Source organism: Oncorhynchus mykiss, chromosome 6 (genome assembly GCF_057628025.1).
Source record: "Oncorhynchus mykiss isolate SJ-2025 chromosome 6, ASM5762802v1, whole genome shotgun sequence".
Classification (NCBI taxonomy): Eukaryota; Metazoa; Chordata; class Actinopteri; order Salmoniformes; family Salmonidae; genus Oncorhynchus; species Oncorhynchus mykiss.
The window spans coordinates 80,187,501-80,209,747 of record NC_143027.1 but is presented as its reverse complement, the minus strand read 5'-3'; the positions used below and the strand labels follow the sequence as shown (position 1 = coordinate 80,209,747).

Sequence of the window (22,247 nt, the reverse complement as noted above, 5' to 3'; positions counted from 1 at the left end):
TTAAACCATTTATTTTCATAGTTCGAGGGAGTTTCCCTGTCTTAGGGACCAAACCCTTCACATAGGCTCATATTCGGGCAGCATGTCAGCAACCAAAACATTCCACTGTACTGTTACATGTTAGATCTGTTAACTGTAGAATCAGAAGGCTAATGTGAACCACACCAGGGAGGAGTTTCACTGAGAAATGGGTAGAGTTCCAGGCTGACTAACTTGCAGATGCATGCCAGATCTTACAATGCCTGGATAGGTATTTTATGTCTCAGCTAACCACGTTATAGCAATCTGTCGATAGCACTGTCGGTGACGTGGTACGCAACCATTGGTTGATGCATGCAATGTCTGAGAAGGGGAACGGGACCCTTGCCTTCTAGATGCAGTCATTGGGTTGTGTTGGAACTGGATATGGTGGCTGTGGTTCAGTAGTCTTCATTTTATATCGTCTCTGGAATTACAATAGCTTCCTTCCCTCATCCTTTCATTAGGCCGAGATGATGCTAGGTAGAAGCAGGAAGCATTGTGGAGAGGAGATTTCACCAGTCCTTTCAGCTGTCAGTAATGAAAGGAACCAAGGAAAGGTAGACTCTTAGGGCAGCAAGTAGCCTAGCGGTTAAGAGCATTGGGCCAGTAAACGAAAGGTTAATCAATGGTTCAAATCTCTGAGTGGACTAGGTGAAAAAATAAATTCAACCATGTCTGTATCCTAGAGCAAGGTGATTGCGTCTGCTAAATGATAAATGTAATTTAAGCATACACTAAAAATAATGTTCAATGAATGTGCATTAAAAGTGCTTTTTAGTCCAGGATTAGGCTTAATCTGTGTCTGGGATTTTGGCCCTTAAAGTGGTTAAAATACATCCCATAAATAGCATAATCTGCAAAGAGAGGAAGTGAAGTAGGGAGACAGGGACAACAACGAAACCTTTTAAACAAAAAAACAAGTTTTTATTGTGACTTTACAACTAAACCCTCACTGATGTGACAGAGCGACAGACGGATGAGTCTGCGGCTGGTCTGATTGACTTCGCTACGGAGCACTGATGTGACAGACGGATGAGTCTGCGGCTGGTCTGATTGACTTCGCTACGGAGCACTGATGTGACAGAGCGACAGACGGATGAGTCTGCGGCTGGTCTGATTGACTTCGCTACGGCGCACTGATTGTACGAACGAAAAGTGTGTGGCCGCGTCGACCTCAGTGCATAATCATGAAGGCACAGGTTTGGCATCATCAGAACGGTGTATGTTTTGAGTGTGTTTGAGGGCGTGTGTGTGTATTTGTGTTGTGTGTTTGCGAGTGTGTGTGTGTTTTAATGTGTGTGTGTATACAGTTTATCAAAGGAAGTAGTAGGTCATTATAAGCACCATTACACCCCCTCCTCTCAGGGGCGTTCTCTAGTTTACAAAAGGCTTCATAGATTAACATTCTAAACATGGCATTGATTACAGTATAAACACACTTCATTTACATGTGGTATAGAGAGCAGACAGGCTGTTACTTTGGTTTTGGTTGAAAAGAAGACGTCTGACATCTTATTAAAAGGACAGTAGACAGACAGCTACTGTGTGTTGAGTATTACAGTGCATTCATACGTCTATGTGGATTTGTTACTAGCACCAGTAAATATGTGTAATGCTGAAGTCTAGTCAGTGGGGAAGATGAAGAAGCATAGTTATGATGAGGAAGAGGGGTCCTTCTAGCTAAAGACTTTAGCTACGGTTCGATTCCCTACCCTTCTCCCCTCAGGGATTTGAAAGGAATGGACTGGTTTACCTAATATGGTGGAAACTCTCCTTAGCAGCCAATGCTTTGTGAACCATGAAGGGGGAGTGAGCAAGTGCACACTTCAGGGAGAAGGGTGGAGAATCTGAACGCTGCCTTTCACTTCCACCTCTGCCAAGCTGTGAACACTCAGCATCAGTGACTTCTGCACTCTGCTACTCAGTCCAAATCCACCGCTAGCCCCTACCTCCTACCCCATACTCCCTAGCTACCCTCATGGTCTTGGGGGTAGGGGCTATGGGTGGATATGGCATTTGCCTTACATGTCCCACAAAAGAGTGGCAGATTCCACATATCATCATACAAAACCTATTTCATATAAACCTTTTTCATAAAATTAAAAAAAAAAAACATTCAAACCAGAGCTTCCTGCACAGAGCAGTTTAGAGTGGTTATTGTTGTGTCATTGTCATGTCTTCCCTCCATGTCATTCTCATTCTCTAAGCCTTTCTTCAGACAGCCAGCCATACTGTAGCCAGTGGGTTAGGCCTACACTGTAGCACTAAAGGTTGTATCTATGATATGTAGAATCATCTTTGGGAATCAAACATCGCAATCCCCCCTCCCCCCACCCACCCATTAGTCTCTTTGGCGTTGAGATTGTCCCAAGCTCTCTCTCAGAGTAGGTAGAAGTTGCCCATAACCACTGACCCAGGGTCAGATCTTCTCTCCCCATCCTAATGGTTGAGATATGGATCAAGGGTAAATGAATCTGTTCCTAGACCAGTGTTTACAGGCATACACTTCCCACCCAGCCCAGACCAGCCACCCCAGTCAGTCCTGTAGTGTAGGTTAATGCAGGACTATCTGCACCCTCATGGTGAGTGTGTCTCCCAGCTGGCCTGTGAGGTAGTCTTTATCGTTGCTGTCCTCCAGCGCTGCCAGCTCCTTCTTCCTGTACACGGCCACGCTACTGATCTGCAGGAAATAGGCTCCAGGGGGGAGGGACTTCCTCTTGGACAGGTGCAGGTAGCTAAGCCCCTCCCTCTGGCTGATCTTGAAGTAGCCCAGTTCGTTGCCGTAGTCGATGGAGTAGCGCACGTGGTTGTTGAGCGTGGACAGGGCCGGGGTGAACTCCAGGATGTGGTCTCGGCTGGACAGGCCAGACATGTTTAGGTTGAACAGCAGGGTGTCCTCAATGTCCACACTCTCCAGACTCACTGTCTCCTGATGCTGAGGACACAGGACAGGTTACATACAGTATTATACAGATATATGATGTGTAACACTGTCCAGGCTCACTGTCTCCTGATGCTGAGGACACAGGACAGGTTACATACAGTATTATACAGATATATTATGTGTAACACTGTCCAGGTTCACTGTCTCCTGATGCTGAGGACACAGGACAGGTTACATACAGTATTATACAGATATATGATGTGTAACACTGTCCAGACTCACTGTCTCCTGATGCTGAGGACACAGGACAGGTTACATATACAGTGGGGCAAAAAAGTATTTAGTCAGCCACCAATTGTGCAAGTTCTCCCACTTAAAAAGATGAGAGAGGCCTGTAATTTTCATCATAGGTACACTTCAACTATGACAGACAAAATGAGAAAACAAAATCCAGAAAATCACATTGTAGGAAGTTTAATGGATTTATTTGCAAATTAATGGTGGAAAATAAGTATTTTTTCAATAACAAAAGTTTATCTCAATACTTTGTTATATACCCTTTGTTGGCAATGACAAAGGTCAAACATTTTCTGTAAGTCTTCACAAGGTTTTCACACACTGTTGCTGGTATTTTGGCCCATTCCTCCATGCAGATCTCCTCTAGAGCAGGGACGTTTTTGGGCTGTTGCTGGGCAACACGGACTTTCAACTCCCTCCAAAGATTTTCTATGGGGTTGAGATCTGGAGACTGGCTAGGCCACTCCAGGACCTTGAAATGCTTCTTACGAAGCCACTCCTTTGTTGCCCGGGCGGTGTGTTTGGGATAATTGTCATGCTGAAAGACCCAGCCAAGTTTCATCTTCAATGCCCTTGCTGATGGAAGGAGGTTTTCACTGAAAATCTCACGAGACATGGCCCCATTCATTCTTTCCTTTACACGGATCAGTCGTCCTGGTCCCTTTGCAGAAAAACAGCCCCAAGGCATGATGTTTCCACCCCCATGCTTCACAGTAGGTATGGTGTTCTTTGGATGCAACTCAGCATTCTTTGTCTTCCAAACACGACGAGTTGAGTTTTTACCAAAAAGTTCTATTTTGGTTTCATCTGACCATATGACATTCTCCCAATCTTCTTCTGGATCATCCAAATGCTCTCTAGCAAACTTCAGACGGGCCTGGACATGTACTGGCTTAGGGCAGGGGGACACGTCTTGCACTGCAGGATTTGAGTCCCTGGTGGCGTAGTGTGTTACTGATGGTAGGCGTTGTTACTTTGGTCCCAGCTCTCTGCAGGTCATTCACTAGGTCCCCCCGTGTGGTTCTGGGATTTTTGCTCACCGTTCTTGTGATCATTTTGACCCCACGGGGTGAGATCTTGCGTGGAGCCCCAGATCGAGGGAGATTATCAGTGGTCTTGTATGTCTTCCATTTCCTAATAATTGCTCCCACAGTTGATTTCTTCAAACCAAGCTGCTTACCTATTGCAGATTCAGTCTTCCCAGCCTGGTGCAGGTCTACAATTTTGTTTCTGGTGTCCTTTGACAGCTCTTTGGTCTTGGCCATAGTGGAGTTTGGAGTGTGACTGTTGAGGTTGTGGACAGGTGTCTTTTATACTGATAACAAGTTCAAACAGGTGCCATTAATACAGATAACGAGTGGAGGACAGAGGAGCCTCTTAAAGAACAAGTTGCAGGTCTGTGAGAGCCAGAAATCTTGCTTGTTTGTAGGTGACCAAATACTTATTTTCCACCATAATTTGCAAATAAATTCATTAAAAATCCTACAATGTGATTTTCTGGATTTTTTTCCCTCATTTTGTCTGTCATAGTTGAAGTGTACCTATGATGAAAATTACAGGCGTCTCTCATCTTTTTAAGTGGGAGAACTTGCACAATTGGTGGCTGACTAAATACTTTTTTGCCCCACTGTAGATATACAGTATTATACAGATATATGATGTGTAACACTGTCCAGACTCACTGTCTCCTGATGCTGAGGACACAAGACAGGTTACATACAGTATTATACAGATATATGATGTGTAACACTGTCCAGACTCACTGTCTCCTGATGCTGAGGACACAGGACAGGTTACATACAGATATACAGTATTATACAGATATATGATGTGTAACACTGTCCAGGTTCACTGTCTCCTGATGCTGAGGACACAGGACCATGTAGTAGGTGGATTATGTAAACACTGACAACACTCAACACTCCGGATCCTGATGACACAACACAGGACCACACAGTTAATATGTACTACGGATTCAGTGAAGAGCAGGCAAGACATGATAGCATGACCATTCTAGGGGCCACCAGACCAAGACAGACAGACATTACCTGTGCATTGTCCAGAGGTTGCTCCAGCGTTGAGTTGGTGTCGCGGCGTTTGCGCCCCTTCTTGGGGTAACCGTTGATCTTACACTCGTAGCAGGCCTCAGGAGACAGATCGTTGTCACCCACCTCTGCTGCCCCTCCTCCTCCTCCTCCTCCTCCTCCTCCTCCTCCTCCTCCTCCTCCTCCTCCTCCCTGGCCCAGACTCACACCACTACCAAAGCCCACGCCTGACACACAGTGCCTGGAACACACAGAAAGGAGTCAATCACACACACACAGGGCATAAAATCATACCCAAACACCATCTTGCCTATACATGGGCTAGCTGACAACATCACCAAAACAATGTGCACACTTCAATGGGACAGGGGTCTATGTGTTGTTGTGATTGTGGATGGCCAGATAGCTACCAACAATGACAATAAAGTGTCTCGTTTCAGCTAGTTTCATCTTGTTCTTGATACCATGTCTTTTTTAGGGGTTTTGACTGATTTCATTACAATGCTAATATGGCTAAAATTCGCTAGCTAGCTAACCAACAACTGTAACGATGTATTTGAGAGACATTGTGCACATTTATATATGTTTTCAATAAATATCGGAGACAAAATGTAGTTTACATGTTGTCAACAATCTAAGCCAACCCTGTCTGTTTTGTCCCATAGTTACGCACGTGTTGGTTTTGTTGCTAAACAACAAACCCGTCTATCCATCAAAATTGATAATGATATTGCTCCAAACACACACACACACACACACACACACACACACACACACACACACACACACACACACACACACACACACACACACACACACACACACACACACACACACACACACACACACACACACACACACACACACACACACACACACACACACACACACACACACACACACACACACACACACACACAGTCTCAATCACTCACCCCTGTCCAGCACGGTAGTATCCAGGTGGACAGCCACAGAGATACCCTCCGTCTGTGTTGGAACAGCCGTAGTTACATGGATTAGAGGAGGAGGAGCACTCGTTGATGTCACTGCACCCCCCCTGGTCTCCATAGTTGAACCCAGTGGGACAGAGGCAACGGAAGCTCCCCAGGGTGTTATGGCACGACGCTCCCCCACAGATCTGAGTGTTCTGGCACTCGTTCTCATCTGACCACAGGAAACAAACAACACAGACAGGAAGTCAACAAAACAAACAGATGTCAAATATGGGTCAAACCTCGGCCAGAGAACACAAACAATACTGAGAAACTCTTGAAGGGAATGAGGAAACCATCTGTAGTACCGGTTCAGCTGATAAACATTGGCCGTGTTCTTTTTGGGAAAGGCCACTGAATATCAATGCTGTAATTCCCATCAGTAGAGTCAAGTTAAAGTGCCAGCGACTCAGTTATAACAACAGTGTTCATGTAGGACAGTGACTCAGGGAGGGAGCGCTTCCAGTAATCTAGAGAGGAACAAGTTCAACTTCCAGGAAAGGGATGTAGATTTGATGTTGAGGGAGAGAGAAAGACAGAAGACAGACAGACAAGGGGGGAGAGAAAGACAGAAGACAGACAGACATGGGGAGAGAAAGACAGAAGACAGACAGACAAGGGGGGAGAGAAAGACAGAAGACAGACAGACAGGGGGGGAGAAAGACAGAAGACAGACAGACAGACAGGGGGGGAGAAAGACAGAAGACAGACAGACAAGGGGGGAGAGAAAGACAGAAGACAAACAGACATGGGGAGAGAAAGACAGAAGACAGACAGACAAGGGGGGAGAGAAAGACAGAAGACAGACAGACAGGGGGGGAGAAAGACAGAAGACAGACAGACAAGGGGGGAGAGAAAGACAGAAGACAGACAGACAGGGGGGGAGAGAAAGACAGACAGACAGGGGGAGAGAAAGACAGAAGACGGACAGACGGGGGGGAGAGAAAGACAGAAGACAGACAGACAGGGGGGAGAGAAAGACAGAAGACAGACAGACAGACAGGGGGGGAGAGAAAGACAGAAGACAGATAGACAGGGGGAGAGAAAGACAGAAGACAGACAGACAGGGCGGGGAGAGAAAGACAGAAGACAGACAGACAGGGGGAGAGAAAGACAGAAGACAGACATACAGGGGGGGAGAGAAAGACAGAAGACAGACAGACAGGGGAGAGAAAGACAGAAGACAGACAGACAAGGGGGGAGAGAAAGACAGAAGACAGACAGACAGGGGAGAGAAAGACAGAAGACAGACAGACAAGGGGGGAGAGAAAGACAGAAGACAGACAGACAGGGGGGGAGAGAAAGACAGACAGACAGGGGGAGAGAAAGACAGAAGACGGACAGACGGGGGGGAGAGAAAGACAGAAGACAGACAGACAGGGGGGAGAGAAAGACAGAAGACAGACAGACAGACAGGGGGGGAGAGAAAGACAGAAGACAGATAGACAGGGGGAGAGAAAGACAGAAGACAGACAGACAGGGCGGGGAGAGAAAGACAGAAGACAGACAGACAGGGGGAGAGAAAGACAGAAGACAGACATACAGGGGGGGAGAGAAAGACAGAAGACAGACAGACAGGGGAGAGAAAGACAGAAGACAGACAGACAAGGGGGGAGAGAAAGACAGAAGACAGACAGACAGGGGAGAGAAAGACAGAAGACAGACAGACAAGGGGGGAGAGAAAGACAGAAGACAGACAGACATGGGGAGAGAAAGACAGAAGACAGACATACAGAGGGGGAGAAAGACAGAAGACAGACAGGGGGGGGGAAGACAGAAGACAGACAGGGGGGGGGGGAAGACAGAAGACAGACAGACAGGGGGGGGGAGAAAGACAGAAGACAGACAGACATGGGGAGAGAAAGACAGAAGACAGACATACAGAGGGGGAGAAAGACAGAAGACAGACAGACAGGGGGGGGGGGGGGGGGAAGACAGAAGACAGACAGGGGGGGGGGGGGGGAGACAGAAGACAGACAGACAGGGGGGGAGAGAAAGACAGAAGACAGACAGACAGGGGGAGAGAAAGACAGAAGACAGACAGACAGGGGGGAGAGAAAGACAGAAGACAGACAGACAGGGGGAGAGAAAGACAGAAGACAGACAGACAGGGGGGGAGAAGGATTGAGAGAAAGAGAGAGAGAGTCTGTACCACTCACCGACACACTGGTTCCATTGATAGTGTTGTAGGTATCCCTGAGGACAGCTACACCGGTACCCTCCCACCAGGTTCTGACAGCCATGTTGACAACGGTGGTTACCATCACACTCATCCATATCTGTCAGGGAAACCACATACACACACAAACAAACACCCACACACACAGCATTACAATAGTTATGTGGCCATACAGTTATCTAACTGTACTGGATAGGTACAAGCAAAAAGGTGAAGTTTCTACCAAATCCCTGTTTATAGTGGAGTTATTGCCATATTGCCTATACCTATCTGATCATTTCAGATCCATATAAAGTGCCTAGGGGTATGGAGTCAGCTGATCCCGAGAGAGGCAGTGATTGGCTGACCTTCACAGCTCTGTCCATTGGGGTCCATTGAGAATCCTCTAGTACACTCGCAGTTGAAGCTGCCTGGGCTGTTCTGACACACACCATTAGAGCCACACAGAGCAGGGTCCGACCCACATTCATTATTATCTACAGAGAGAGAGAGAGACATTCATTACTATCTACACAGAGAGAGACACTCATTACTATCTACAGAGAGAGAGACTCATTACTATCTACAGAGAGAGAGACTCATTACTATCTACAGAGAGACACTTATTACTATCTACAGAGAGAGAGACTCATTACTATCTACAGAGAGACACTTATTACTATCTACAGAGAGAGAGAGACATTCATTACTATCTACACAGAGAGAGAGACATTATTATCTACAGAGAGAGATACTCATTACTATCTACAGCGAGAGAGACACTCTTTACTATCTACAGAGAGAGAGAGACACTCATTACTATCTACAGAGAGAGACACTCATTACTATCTACAGAGAGAGAGAGATTACTATCTACAGAGAGAGAGACATTCATTACTATCTACAGAGAGAGACTCATTACTATCTACAGAGAGAGAGACATTCATTACTATCTACAGAGAGATTACATTACTTTTTTTAAATTTACTTATTTTTTTTACCCCTTTTTCTCCCCAATTTCGTAGTATCCAATTGTTGTAGTAGCTACTATCTTGTCTCATCGCTACAACTCCCGTACGGGCTCGGGAGAGACGAAGGTTGAAAGTCATGCGTCCTCCGATACACAACCAACCAAGCCGCTGCTTCTTTAACACAGGGCACATCCAACCCGGAAGCCAGCCGCACCAATGCGCCGGAGGAAACACCGTGCACCTGGCCACCTTGGCTAGCGTACACTGCGCCCAGCCCGCCACATGAGTCGCTGGTGCGCGATGAGACAAGGACACCCCTACCGACCAAGCCCTCCCTAACCCGGGCGACGCTAGGCCAATTGTGCGTCGCCCCACGGACCTCCCGGTCGCGGCCGGTTACGACAGAGCCTGGGCGCGAACCCAGGACTCTGATGGCACAGCTGGCGCTGCAGTACAGCGCCCTTAACCACTGCGCCACCCGGGAGGCCCCAGAGAGAGACATTACTATCTGGAAGGAGAGCGGGAGAAGAGAGAAGGAGAGAGGGGAGAGTGGGGGGTGAGCGAGAGGTAGAGAGAGAAAGACCATTGGTCAACAACAGACTGTCTGAGTGACTTACCGACTGATTTACTGACTGACTGACTGACTGGGTGCATCTGTTTGACCTTGGCCAGTGCAGGACCAATGGAATGGTCTCAAATATGCAACCTTCACCCACCTTGTTACTCGGGCTAGGCAAAAATAATTCACCACAGACTGACTGGCTGATTGACCAATGAACGGAGGGAGGCTGTCTAGCCACAAAGTCATGGGAGCTGAAGTGCGGAATGGAAAACCCCTGTTGTAACCATGGCAACAGACTGCAAAATTCCACAACAAGTCATTGTTAAGTTGTCATGGCAACAGTTCAGTTGAGCCCAATCTGATGTGTGATAGCAGACGGAGAACATTAAAGAGACTTTTTATGGGGAGAGATGGAAGATAAGTGGCTACATTTGGTTATGTTTGTAAAGCCTAGTCGAGTGGAGGAGGGAGGAGTTTGTGTGTGTGTGTGTGTGTGTGTGTGTTACCTATGCAGGCAGTATGGTGCTGGGTGAAGCCTGGAGGACATTTGCAGGTGAATCCTCCAATGGTGTTCACACACAGGAACTGACAGTTGTGCTGTTTGCTCTGACACTCATCCAGATCTGAGAGGAGGGGGAGAGAGAGAGAGAGGGAGAGAGAGAGAGAGGGAGATAGAGATAAGGGGGATAGAGAGAGGGGGGGATAGAGAGAGAGAGGGAGAGAGAGAGGGGGACAGGGAGAGAGGGGATAGGGAGAGAGGGAGATAGAGATAGGGGGGATAGAGAGAGGGGGGGATAGAGAGAGAGGGGATAGAGAGAGAGGGAGAGAGAGGGGGACAGGGAGAGAGGGGATAGAGAGAGAGGGAGAGAGAGGGGGACAGGGAGAGAGGGGGTAGAGAGAGAGGGGGACAGGGAGAGAGGGGATAGAGAGAGAGGGAGATAGAGATAGGGGGGATAGAGAGAGGGGGATAGAGAGAGAGAGGGGGGATAGAGAGAGAGAGAGAGGGGGATAAAGAGAGCGGGGGATAGAGAGAGAGGGGGATAGAGAGAGAGGGGATAGAGATAGGGGGGATAGAGAGAGGGGGGAATAGAGAGAGAGAGAGGGGGATAGAGAGAGAGGGGGATAGAGAGAGGGGGATAGAGAGAGAGGGGGATAGAGAGAGAGGGGGATAGAGGGAGAGGGGGATAGAGAGAGAGAGGGGGATAGAGAGAGAGGGGGATAGAGAGAGAGGGGGATAGAGGGAGAGGGGGATAGAGAGAGAGAGGGGGGTAGAGAGAGAGGGGGGTAGAGAGAGAGAGTAAAGGTTAGATTCCAGCTCCACAACTGTATAGAGTTAGTTTCCAGTCCTTCTCCTGTCAGTGACCTGTTGATGAACTGCCACAGAACCAGACCCCGGAAACATGGTGGAAACCAGGCGGAAAGTTTGTGCGTGTGTCTGAATGTGTGTGTCTGAGAGTGTTTGTGTGTATGTGTCTGTGTGAGTGAGTGAGTGAGTGTGTATGTGTGTCTGAGTGTGTGAGTGTGTGTGTGTCTGTGCATGTCTGTGTGCGTGAGCATGTGTAGATACTGCCCTAGGGTAAACATAGCTGTCGCCAAGAGTGGTAATGAGCAATATGGACCAATTATGTTTGTATAAACTCCCCAAACTGACCATACACACTGATAAACACATGACCTACCAGACGCAACAGATCACAATCTCTGCTCACCACATACACGGAAATGCACACACTGTGTGTGTGAGGCTGTCACTGTGACTGTGTGTGTGTGTGTGCTGTTGTGTGTGTGTCTGTGCATGTCTCACCTCGGCAGCTCTTGCCATCCTCCTGCAGGATGTATCCTCTGGGACAGGAGCAGAGGTAGCTTCCCTCTGTGTTCTTACAGAGGAAGTTACACGGCTTAGGAGCCTGCACACACTCATCCATATCTACACAGGAGAGACAAGTTACACTCATCCATATCTACACAGGAGAGACACGTTACTCATCCATATCTACACAGGAGAGACACGTTACACTCATCCATATCTACACAGGAGAGACACGTTACTCATCCATATCTACACAGGAGAGACACGTTACTCATCCATATCTACACAGGAGAGACAAGTTACACTCATCCATATCTACACAGGAGAGACACGTTACTCATCCATATCTACACAGGAGAGACAAGTTACACTCATCCATATCTACACAGGAGAGACAACATACACTCATCCATATCTACACAGGAGAGAGACAAGTTACACTCATCCATATCTACACAGGAGAGAGATAAGTTACACTCATCCACATCTACACAGGAGAGAGATAAGTTACACTCATCCACATCTACACATGAGAAAGAGAAGTTACACTCATCCACATCTGCACAGGAGAGAGATAAGTTACACTCATCCACATCTACACAGGAGAGAGACAAGTTACACTCATCCATATCTACACAGGAGAGAGAGAAGTCACATTCATCCACATCTACACAAGCGAGAGAGAAGTTACACTCATCCACATCTAGAGGAGAGAGAAGTTACACTCATCCACATCTAGAGAGGAGAGAGAGAAGCTACCCTCATCCATATCTACACAGGAGAGACAAGTTACACTCATCCATATCTACACAGGAGAGAGACAAGTTACACTCATCCATATCTACACAGGAGAGAGAAGTCACATTCATCCACATCTACACAAGCGAGAGAGAAGTTACACTCATCCACATCTAGAGGAGAGAGAAGTTACACTCATCCACATCTAGAGAGGAGAGAGAGAAGCTACCCTCATCCATATCTACACAGGAGAGACAAGTTACACTCATCCATATCTACACAGGAGAGAGACAAGTTACACTCATCCATATCTACACAGGAGAGAGAGAAGTCACATTCATCCACATCTACACAAGCGAGAGAGAAGTTACACTCATCCACATCTAAAGGAGAGAGAAGTTACACTCATCCACATCTAGAGAGGAGAGAGAGAAGCTACCCTCATCCATATCTACACAGGAGAGACAAGTTACACTCATCCATATCTACACAGGAGAGAGACAAGTTACACTCATCCATATCTACACAGGAGAGACAAGTTACACTCATCCATATCTACACAGGAGAGAGAGAAGTTACACTCATCCATATCTACACAGGAGAGACAAGTTACGCTCATCCATATCTACACAGGAGAGAGACAAGTTACCCTCATCCATATCTACACAGGAGAGACAAGTTACACTCATCCATATCTACACAGGAGAGACCAGTTATACTCATCCATATCTACACAGGAGAGAGACAAGTTACACTCATCCATATCTAGACAGGAGAGAGAGAAGTCACATTCATCCAAATCTACACAAGCGAGAGTCAAGTTACACTCATCCACATCTAGAGGAGAGAGAAGTTACACTCATCCACATCTACACAGGGGAGAGACAAGTTACACTCATCCATATCTACACAGGAGAGAGAGAAGTCACATTCTTTCACATCTACACAAGCGAGAGAGAAGTTACACTCATCCACATCTAGAGGAGAGAGAAGTTACACTCATCCACATCTAGAGAGGAGAGAAAGAAGTTACACTCATCCACATCTACACAGGAGAGAGAGAAGTTACACTCATCCATATCTACACAGGAGAGAGAAGTTACACTCATCCATATCTAGAGAGTAGAGATAGAAGCTACACTCATCCACATCTAGAGGAGAGAGAAGTTACACTTATCCACATCTAGAGAGGACAGAGAGAAGTTACACTCATCCATATCTACACAGGAGAGAGAAGTTAGACTCATCCATATCTAGAGAGGAGAGAGAGAAGTTACACTCATCCACATCTGCACAGGAGAGAGAGAAGTTACACTCATCCACATCTACACAGGAGAGAGACAAGTTACACTCATCCATATCTACACAGGAGAGAGAGAAGTCACATTCATCCACATCTACACAAGCGAGAGACAAGTTACACTCATCCACATCTAGAGGAGAGAGAAGTTACACTCATCCACATCTAGAGAGGAGAGAGAGAAGTTACACTCATCCATATCTACACAGGAGAGAGACAAGTTACACTCATCCACATCTACACAGGAGAGAGACAAGTTACACTCATCCACATCTACACAGGAGAGAGAGAAGTTACACTCATCCATATCTACACAGGAGAGAGACAAGTTACACTCATCCATATCTACACAGGAGAGAGACAAGTTACACTCATCCACATCTACACAGGAGAGAGAGAAGTTACACTCATCCATATCTACACAGGAGAGAGGGAGGAGAAAGCCTGGTCAAAGGTAGTGGGAAATAGAGTGTGATTTGGGGCTGGACCTTAGACAGTGTTAGAGTGTCGTAGTCTTACCCACACACAGGGTGCCAGTGATATCTGTGGTGTACCCAGTTTTACACACACAGCTGTAGGAGCCCAGGCTGTTGACACACTGTCCGTTCACACACAGGTTCCCCATCACACGACACTCATCTATGTCTGAGGGAGAGAGAGTCCTGTCAACTACAACATTATCATCATAAACACACACTCATCTATGTTTGAGGGAGAGAGTCCTGTCAACTACAACATTATCATCATAAACACACACTTATCTATGTTTGAGGGAGAGAGAGTCCTGTCAACTACAACATTATCATCATAAACACACACTCATCTATGTTTGAGGGAGAGAGAGTCCTGTCAACTACAACATTATCATAATAAATACACGCTTATCAATGTCTGAGGGAGAGAGAGTCCTGTCAACTACAACATTATCATCATAAACACACACTTATCAATGTCTGAGGGAGAGAGAGTCCTGTCAACTACAACATTATCATAATAAACACACACTTATCAATGTCTGAGGGAGAGAGAGTCCTGTCAACTACAACATTATCATCATAAACACACACTTATCAATGTCTGAGGGAGAGAGAGTCCTGTCAACTACAACATTATCACAATAAACACACACTCATATATGTCTGAGGGAGAGAGAGTCCTGTCAACTACAACATTATCATAATAAACACACACTTATCAATGTCTGAGGGAGAGAGAGTCCTGTCAACTACAGCATTATCATCATAAACACACACTCATCAATGTCTGAGGGAGAGAGAGTCCTGTCAACTACAACATTATCATAATAAACACACACTTATCAATGTCTGGGGGAGAGAGAGTCCTGTCAACTACAACATTATCATAATAAACACACACTTATCAATGTCTGAGGGAGAGAGAGTCCTGTCAACTACAACATTATCATAATAAATACACACTTATCAATGTCTGAGGGAGAGAGAGTCCTGTCAACTACAACATTATCATAATAAACACACACTTATCAATGTCTGAGGGAGAGAGAGTCCTGTCAACTACAACATTATCATAATAAATACACACTTATCAATGTCTGGGGGAGAGAGCGTCCTGTCAACTACAACATTATCATAATAAACACACACTTATCAATGTCTGAGGGAGAGAGAGTCCTGTCAACTACAACATTATCATAATAAATACACACTTATCAATGTCTGGGGGAGAGAGCGTCCTGTCAACTACAACATTATCATAATAAACACACACTCATCTGCATTTGCCTGAGTAGTCCTCAGGTAGATCCCAACCGTCCATAAAGTGGAGGTAGTTTGGTTAGACCTGAAGACAATGTGATGTCACAGAGCTATTGCCTCGGCTTTAGCTCAGTGGACTAGTGATTGTGTACCATCCATGGTGCAGGGTTGTGTATAGATATGAGTGAGTATTTCTACCTTTGCCGTCTGTTGTGTATCCGGGCCCCAGTGGACACATCTTCTTGTAGTGTGTGGTCCCAGGTAGAGGACACAGCTCACAGTTAGAGCCCCAGCCTCGTCCTCCATCACAGCAACACTCAGACTTAGTCACACTGTTCCTGCTACTGGACTGCATCTGGCACAGTGTAGTCAACACCTCCGTGAAACACAGTCCCTGGCGGTTATCTAGATGAGAGGGAGAGAGAGAGAGTGAGTGAGAGATAGAGATAGAGTGAGAGTGTGAGTGAGAGAGATGTAGGGAAAGGGGTGTATTTACCTATACATTCAGTCTGTGTAGGGTTGGCGCTGAAGCCTTGGTCACACCTGCAGCGATAGCTTCCAACCGTGTTCTCACAACGACCGTTCTCACAGATACCTGGCTTAGCAGAGCATTCGTTCAGATCTACACACACACACACACACACACACACACACACACACACACACACACACACACACACACACACACACACACACACACACACACACACACACACACACACACACACACACACACACACACACACACACACACACACACACACACACACACGGTGGAGATATAGTGATTAAATCCAGAACAGACCTGCAGGGTAGTCTGAATAAAACTATATCAGATATTGTGAGATGAATGTCAGTTTATTGCAGTAGTTCCCCAGATGGACAAATCCCCATGAAGTACGATGGTTCTAACCTACATGAACTACAGATCCATTAGCACATGTATTGTTTGCTACTACAAGTAGATGATAGGAATATTGTATGTGTGTACATTGTATGGGATCATACTCCTCTTTGGTGTCTTGGTAAGTTTGGTGTATATGTGAATTGAATAACCCCATAACATAGACCAGCCATGAACTGGTGATAAAACCAGAATTGTATGTGTTAGTGTGTGTGTCTTACCTATGCAGCCCTCTCCGTTAGGGGCCCGTGTGTAACCAGGGTTACAGATACACATGTAGGTCCCGATGAGGTTCTTACAGCGCATCCCTCTGCTCTCACAGTCATCCAGCCCATCCTCACACTCATTCTGGTCTGCAAGGGAGGGGACACACACCGTGAGTGTGTGTACAATAATGTGTGTGCTTGTATCTGAGTGTGTGTGTGTGAGCGTGCGTACGTGCGTGAATTTGTGCATGAGTGTGTGTCGAAGCTTGTGTGTGTGTGTGTGCGCGTGTGCATGTGTGTATGTGTGTGACAAAGTGCTTTCCTGGGTAACAGAGGATGTGTGTTTCCAGCCCTCCCTGAGTATATAAAGGTCTGTTTATAATAGTCATGTAAATACCAGCCTATAGTCCACACACTGACATCTTCCTCCTGTCTCCTGTCTGTCTCTGACTCAACACTGGTTCCCTCTCCTCCCCTTGTAAAACCCTTGTTATGCTCTCTCTCTCCCACACAGTGTTTATAAAGTCTTATTCCGATACAGAGAGTTGAGGCAGGGGTGAGGTGGAGACTCCAAGCCTTATGTAAGATGGTAGATAGCTGAAGCCTCATACAGTAACTGTCACCTCAGAATCCTAAAAGACATTTCTGGTTTAACTGCACTGTACTGACGACAGACTATGGAATGTTGAATGTTTCTCTACATTCCCATAGTCCCTGCTGTACCTACAGTCTCTACAGTCCATTTAGTATCTATAGCAGATTCCAGTCCCTGCTGTACCTACAGTCTCTACAGTCCATTTAGTATCTATAGCAGATTCCAGTCCCTGCTGTACCTACAGTCTCTACAGTCCATTTAGTATCTATAGCAGATTCCAGTCCCTGCTGTACCTAAAGTCTCTACAGTCCATTTAGTATCTATAGCAGATTCCAGTCCCTGCTGTACCTACAGTCTCTACAGTCCATTTAGTATCTATAGCAGATTCCAGTCCCTGCTGTACCTAGTCTCTACAGTCCATTTAGTATCTATAGCAGATTCCAGTCCCTGCTGTACCTACAGTCTCTACAGTCCATTTAGTATATATAGCAGATTCCAGTCCCTGCTGTACCTACAGTCTCTACAGTCCATTTAGTATCTATAGCAGATTCCAGTCCCTGCTGTACCTACAGTCTCTACAGTCCATTTAGTATCTATAGCAGATTCCAGTCCCTGCTGTACCTACAGTCTCTACAGTCCATTTAGTATCTATAGCAGATTCCAGTCCCTGCTGTACCTACAGTCTCTACAGTCCATTTAGTATCTATAGCAGATTCCAGTCCCTGCTGTACCTACAGTCTCTACAGTCCATTTAGTATCTATAGCAGATTCCAGTCCCTGCTGTACCTACAGTCTCTACAGTCCATTTAGTATCTATAGCAGATTCCAGTCCCTGCTGTACCTACAGTCTCTACAGTCCATTTAGTATCTATAGCAGATTCCAGTCCCTGCTGTACCTACAGTCTCTACAGTCCATTTAGTATCTATAGCAGATTCCAGTCCCTGCTGTACCTAGTCTCTACAGTCCATTTAGTATCTATAGCAGATGCCAGTCCCTGCTGTACCTACAGTCTCTACAGTCCATTTAGTATCTATAGCAGATTCCAGTCCCTGCTGTACCTACAGTCTCTACAGTCCATTTAGTATCTATAGCAGATTCCAGTCCCTGCTGTACCTACAGTCTCTACAGTCCATTTAGTATCTATAGCAGATTCCAGTCCCTGCTGTACCTACAGTCTCTACAGTCCATTTAGTATCTATAGCAGATTCCAGTCCCTGCTGTACCTACAGTCTCTACAGTCCATTTAGTATCTATAGCAGATTCCAGTCCCTGCTGTACCTACAGTCTCTACAGTCCATTTAGTATCTATAGCAGATTCCAGTCCCTGCTGTACCTAGTCTCTACAGTCCATTTAGTATCTATAGCAGATTCCAGTCCCTGCTGTACCTACAGTCTCTACAGTCCATTTAGTATCTATAGCAGATTCCAGTCCCTGCTGTACCTACAGTCTCTACAGTCCATTTAGTATCTATAGCAGATTCCAGTCCCTGCTGTACCTACAGTCTCTACAGTCCATTTAGTATCTATAGCAGATTCCAGTCCCTGCTGTACCTACAGTCTCTACAGTCCATTTAGTATCTATAGCAGATTCCAGTCCCTGCTGTACCTACAGTCTCTACAGTCCATTTAGTATCTATAGCAGATTCCAGTCCCTGCTGTACCTACAGTCTCTACAGTCCATTTAGTATCTATAGCAGATTCCAGTCCCTGCTGTACCTACAGTCTCTACAGTCCATTTAGTATCTATAGCAGATTCCAGTCCCTGCTGTACCTACAGTCTCTACAGTCCATTTAGTATCTATAGCAGATTCCAGTCCCTGCTGTACCTACAGTCTCTACAGTCCATTTAGTATCTATAGCAGATTCCAGTCCCTGCTGTACCTACAGTCTCTACAGTCCATTTAGTATCTATAGCAGATTCCAGTCCCTGCTGTACCTACAGTCTCTACAGTCCATTTAGTATCTATAGCAGATTCCAGTCCCTGCTGTACCTACAGTCTCTACAGTCCATTTAGTATCTATAGCAGATTCCAGTCCCTGCTGTACCTACAGTCTCTACAGTCCATTTAGTATCTATAGCAGATTCCAGTCCCTGCTGTACCTACAGTCTCTACAGTCCATTTAGTATCTATAGCAGATTCCAGTCCCTGCTGTACCTACAGTCTCTACAGTCCATTTAGTATCTATAGCAGATTCCAGTCCCTGCTGTACCTAGTCTCTACAGTCCATTTAGTATCTATAGCAGATTCCAGTCCCTGCTGTACCTGCAGTCTCTACAGTCCATTTAGTATCTATAGCAGATTCCAGTCCCTGCTGTACCTAGTCTCTACAGTCCATTTAGTATCTATAGCAGATTCCAGTCCCTGCTGTACCTACAGTCTCTACAGTCCATTTAGTATCTATAGCAGATTCCAGTCCCTGCTGTACCTACAGTCTCTACAGTCCATTTAGTATCTATAGCAGATTCCAGTCCCTGCTGTACCTACAGTCTCTACAGTCCATTTAGTATCTATAGCAGATTCCAGTCCCTGCTGTACCTAGTCTCTACAGTCCATTTAGTATCTATAGCAGATTCCAGTCCCTGCTGTACCTACAGTCTCTACAGTCCATTTAGTATCTATAGCAGATTCCAGTCCCTGCTGTACCTACAGTCTCTACAGTCCATTTAGTATCTATAGCAGATTCCAGTCCCTGCTGTACCTACAGTCTCTACAGTCCATTTAGTATCTATAGCAGATTCCAGTCCCTGCTGTACCTACAGTCTCTACAGTCCATTTAGTATCTATAGCAGATTCCAGTCCCTGCTGTACCTACAGTCTCTACAGTCCATTTAGTATCTATAGCAGATTCCAGTCCCTGCTGTACCTACAGTCTCTACAGTCCATTTAGTATCTATAGCAGATTCCAGTCCCTGCTGTACCTACAGTCTCTACAGTCCATTTAGTATCTATAGCAGATTCCAGTCCCTGCTGTACCTAGTCTCTACAGTCCATTTAGTATCTATAGCAGATTCCAGTCCCTGCTGTACCTACAGTCTCTACAGTCCATTTAGTATCTATAGCAGATTCCAGTCCCTGCTGTACCTACAGTCTCTACAGTCCATTTAGTATCTATAGCAGATTCCAGTCCCTGCTGTACCTAGTCTCTACAGTCCATTTAGTATCTATAGAAGATTCCAGTCCCTGCTGTACCTACAGTCTCTACAGTCCATTTAGTATCTGTAGCAGATTCCAGTCCCTGCTGTACCTACAGTCTCTACAGTCCATTTAGTATCTATAGCAGATTCCAGTCCGGGCTGTACCTACAGTCTCTACAGTCCATTTAGTATCTATAGCAGATTCCATTCCCTGCTGTACCTACAGTCTCTACAGTCCATTTAGTATCTATAGCAGATTCCAGTCCCTGCTGTACCTACAGTCTACAGTCCATTTAGTATCTATAGCAGATTCCAGTCCGGGCTGTACCTACAGTCTCTACAGTCCATTTAGTATCTATAGCAGATTCCAGTCCCTGCTGTACCTAATCTCTACAGTCCATTTAGTATCTATAGCAGATTCCAGTCCCTGCTGTACCTACAGTCTCTACAGTCCATTTAGTATCTATAGCAGATTCCAGTCCCTGCTGTACCTAGTCTCTACAGTCCATTTAGTATCTATAGCAGATTCCAGTCCCTGCTGTACCTACAGTCTCTACAGTCCATTTAGTATCTATAGCAGATTCCAGTCCCTGCTGTACCTACAGTCTCTACAGTCCATTTAGTATCTATAGCAGATTCCAGTCCCTGCTGTACCTACAGTCTCTACAGTCCATTTAGTATCTATAGCAGATTCCAGTCCCTGCTGTACCTAGTCTCTACAGTCCATTTAGTATCTATAGCAGATTCCAGTCCCTGCTGTACCTAGTCTCTACAGTAGATTTAGTATCTATTGCAGATTCCAGTCCCTGCTGTACCTACAGTCTCTACAGTCTATTTAGTATCTATAGCAGATTCCAGTCACTGCCATACCTACAGGCCCTAAAGTAAGATATCTATAGTATATTATAAACCGGGTGATTCAAACCCTGAATGCTGATTGGCTGACAGCCATGGTATATCAGACCGTATACCATGGGTATAACTTTCACGCCCTGACCTTAGTAGATATCTATAGCAGATTCCAGTCCCTGATTTTGATTTGATTTGATTTGATTTGTTAGTAGTTAGTTTTCTTTATTATTTTGGTTATGTCAGGGTGTGACAAGGGTGGTTGGTTTAGTTTTTGTATTGTCTAGGTGTTTACCCTGTCTAGGGTTTTTTGTATATCTATGGGGTTTTAGTATGTCTAGGTATATGTAGGTCTATGGTGGCCTGAATTGGTTCCCAATCAGAGACAGCTAGCTGTTTATCGTTGTCTCTGATTGGGGATCCTATTTAGGTTGCCATTTTCCATTTTGGGTTTGTGGTTTATTGTCTATGTGTAGTTGCCTGTCAGTACGTGTGTATCATTGCGTCTGTGTTGTTTTGTATACATTGTTCAGTGTTTATTCTTCATTATAAGAAGTATGTATTCTTATCACGCTGTGCATTGGTCTCCTTGTTATGACGAACGTGACAATAACAAACAAATGTTTACTGCTCTAATTACATTGGTAACCAGTTTCTAATAGCAAAAGGCACTCTGTGCGTTGTGCTTAAGAACAGCCCTTAGCCGTGGTACATTGGCCCTATACTACACCCCTTAGGCCTTATTGCTTAAATCCAGTCCCTATTGGCCTATAGTAGATATCTATAGCAGATTCCAGTCCCTACGGCCTATAGTAGATATCTATAGCATATTCCAGTCCCTACAGGCCTAAAGTAGATATCTATAGCAGATTCCAGTCCCTACAGGCCTATAGTAGATATCTATAGCAGATTCCAGTCCCTACAGGCCTATAGTAGATATCTATAGCAGATTCCAGTCCCTACAGGCCTATAGTAGATATCTATAGCATATTCCAGTCCCTACAGGCCTATAGTAGATATCTATAGCAGATTCCAGTCCCTA

General features: G+C 45.6%; 1 protein-coding gene across 1 annotated transcript in view; it reads right to left on the bottom strand.

Annotated features, from left to right (window-relative positions):
- Positions 1 to 923: 923 nt before the first annotated feature.
- LOC110526764 (fibrillin-1) overlaps positions 924 to 22,247 on the bottom strand; it is a 161,127-nt gene continuing 139,803 nt past the window's right edge. The window contains exons 56-66 of the mRNA XM_090239009.1: positions 16,640 to 16,771; positions 16,011 to 16,136; positions 15,713 to 15,919; positions 14,298 to 14,423; positions 11,735 to 11,857; positions 10,437 to 10,553; positions 8,766 to 8,894; positions 8,399 to 8,518; positions 6,183 to 6,411; positions 5,251 to 5,488; positions 924 to 2,956 (exon numbers count right to left, since the gene is read on the bottom strand). Of these exons, the coding sequence (XP_090095135.1) occupies positions 2,576 to 2,956; positions 5,251 to 5,488; positions 6,183 to 6,411; positions 8,399 to 8,518; positions 8,766 to 8,894; positions 10,437 to 10,553; positions 11,735 to 11,857; positions 14,298 to 14,423; positions 15,713 to 15,919; positions 16,011 to 16,136; positions 16,640 to 16,771 (1,928 nt within the window). The 3' untranslated portion in view covers positions 924 to 2,575. The remainder of the gene's footprint in view (positions 2,957 to 5,250; positions 5,489 to 6,182; positions 6,412 to 8,398; positions 8,519 to 8,765; positions 8,895 to 10,436; positions 10,554 to 11,734; positions 11,858 to 14,297; positions 14,424 to 15,712; positions 15,920 to 16,010; positions 16,137 to 16,639; positions 16,772 to 22,247) is intronic.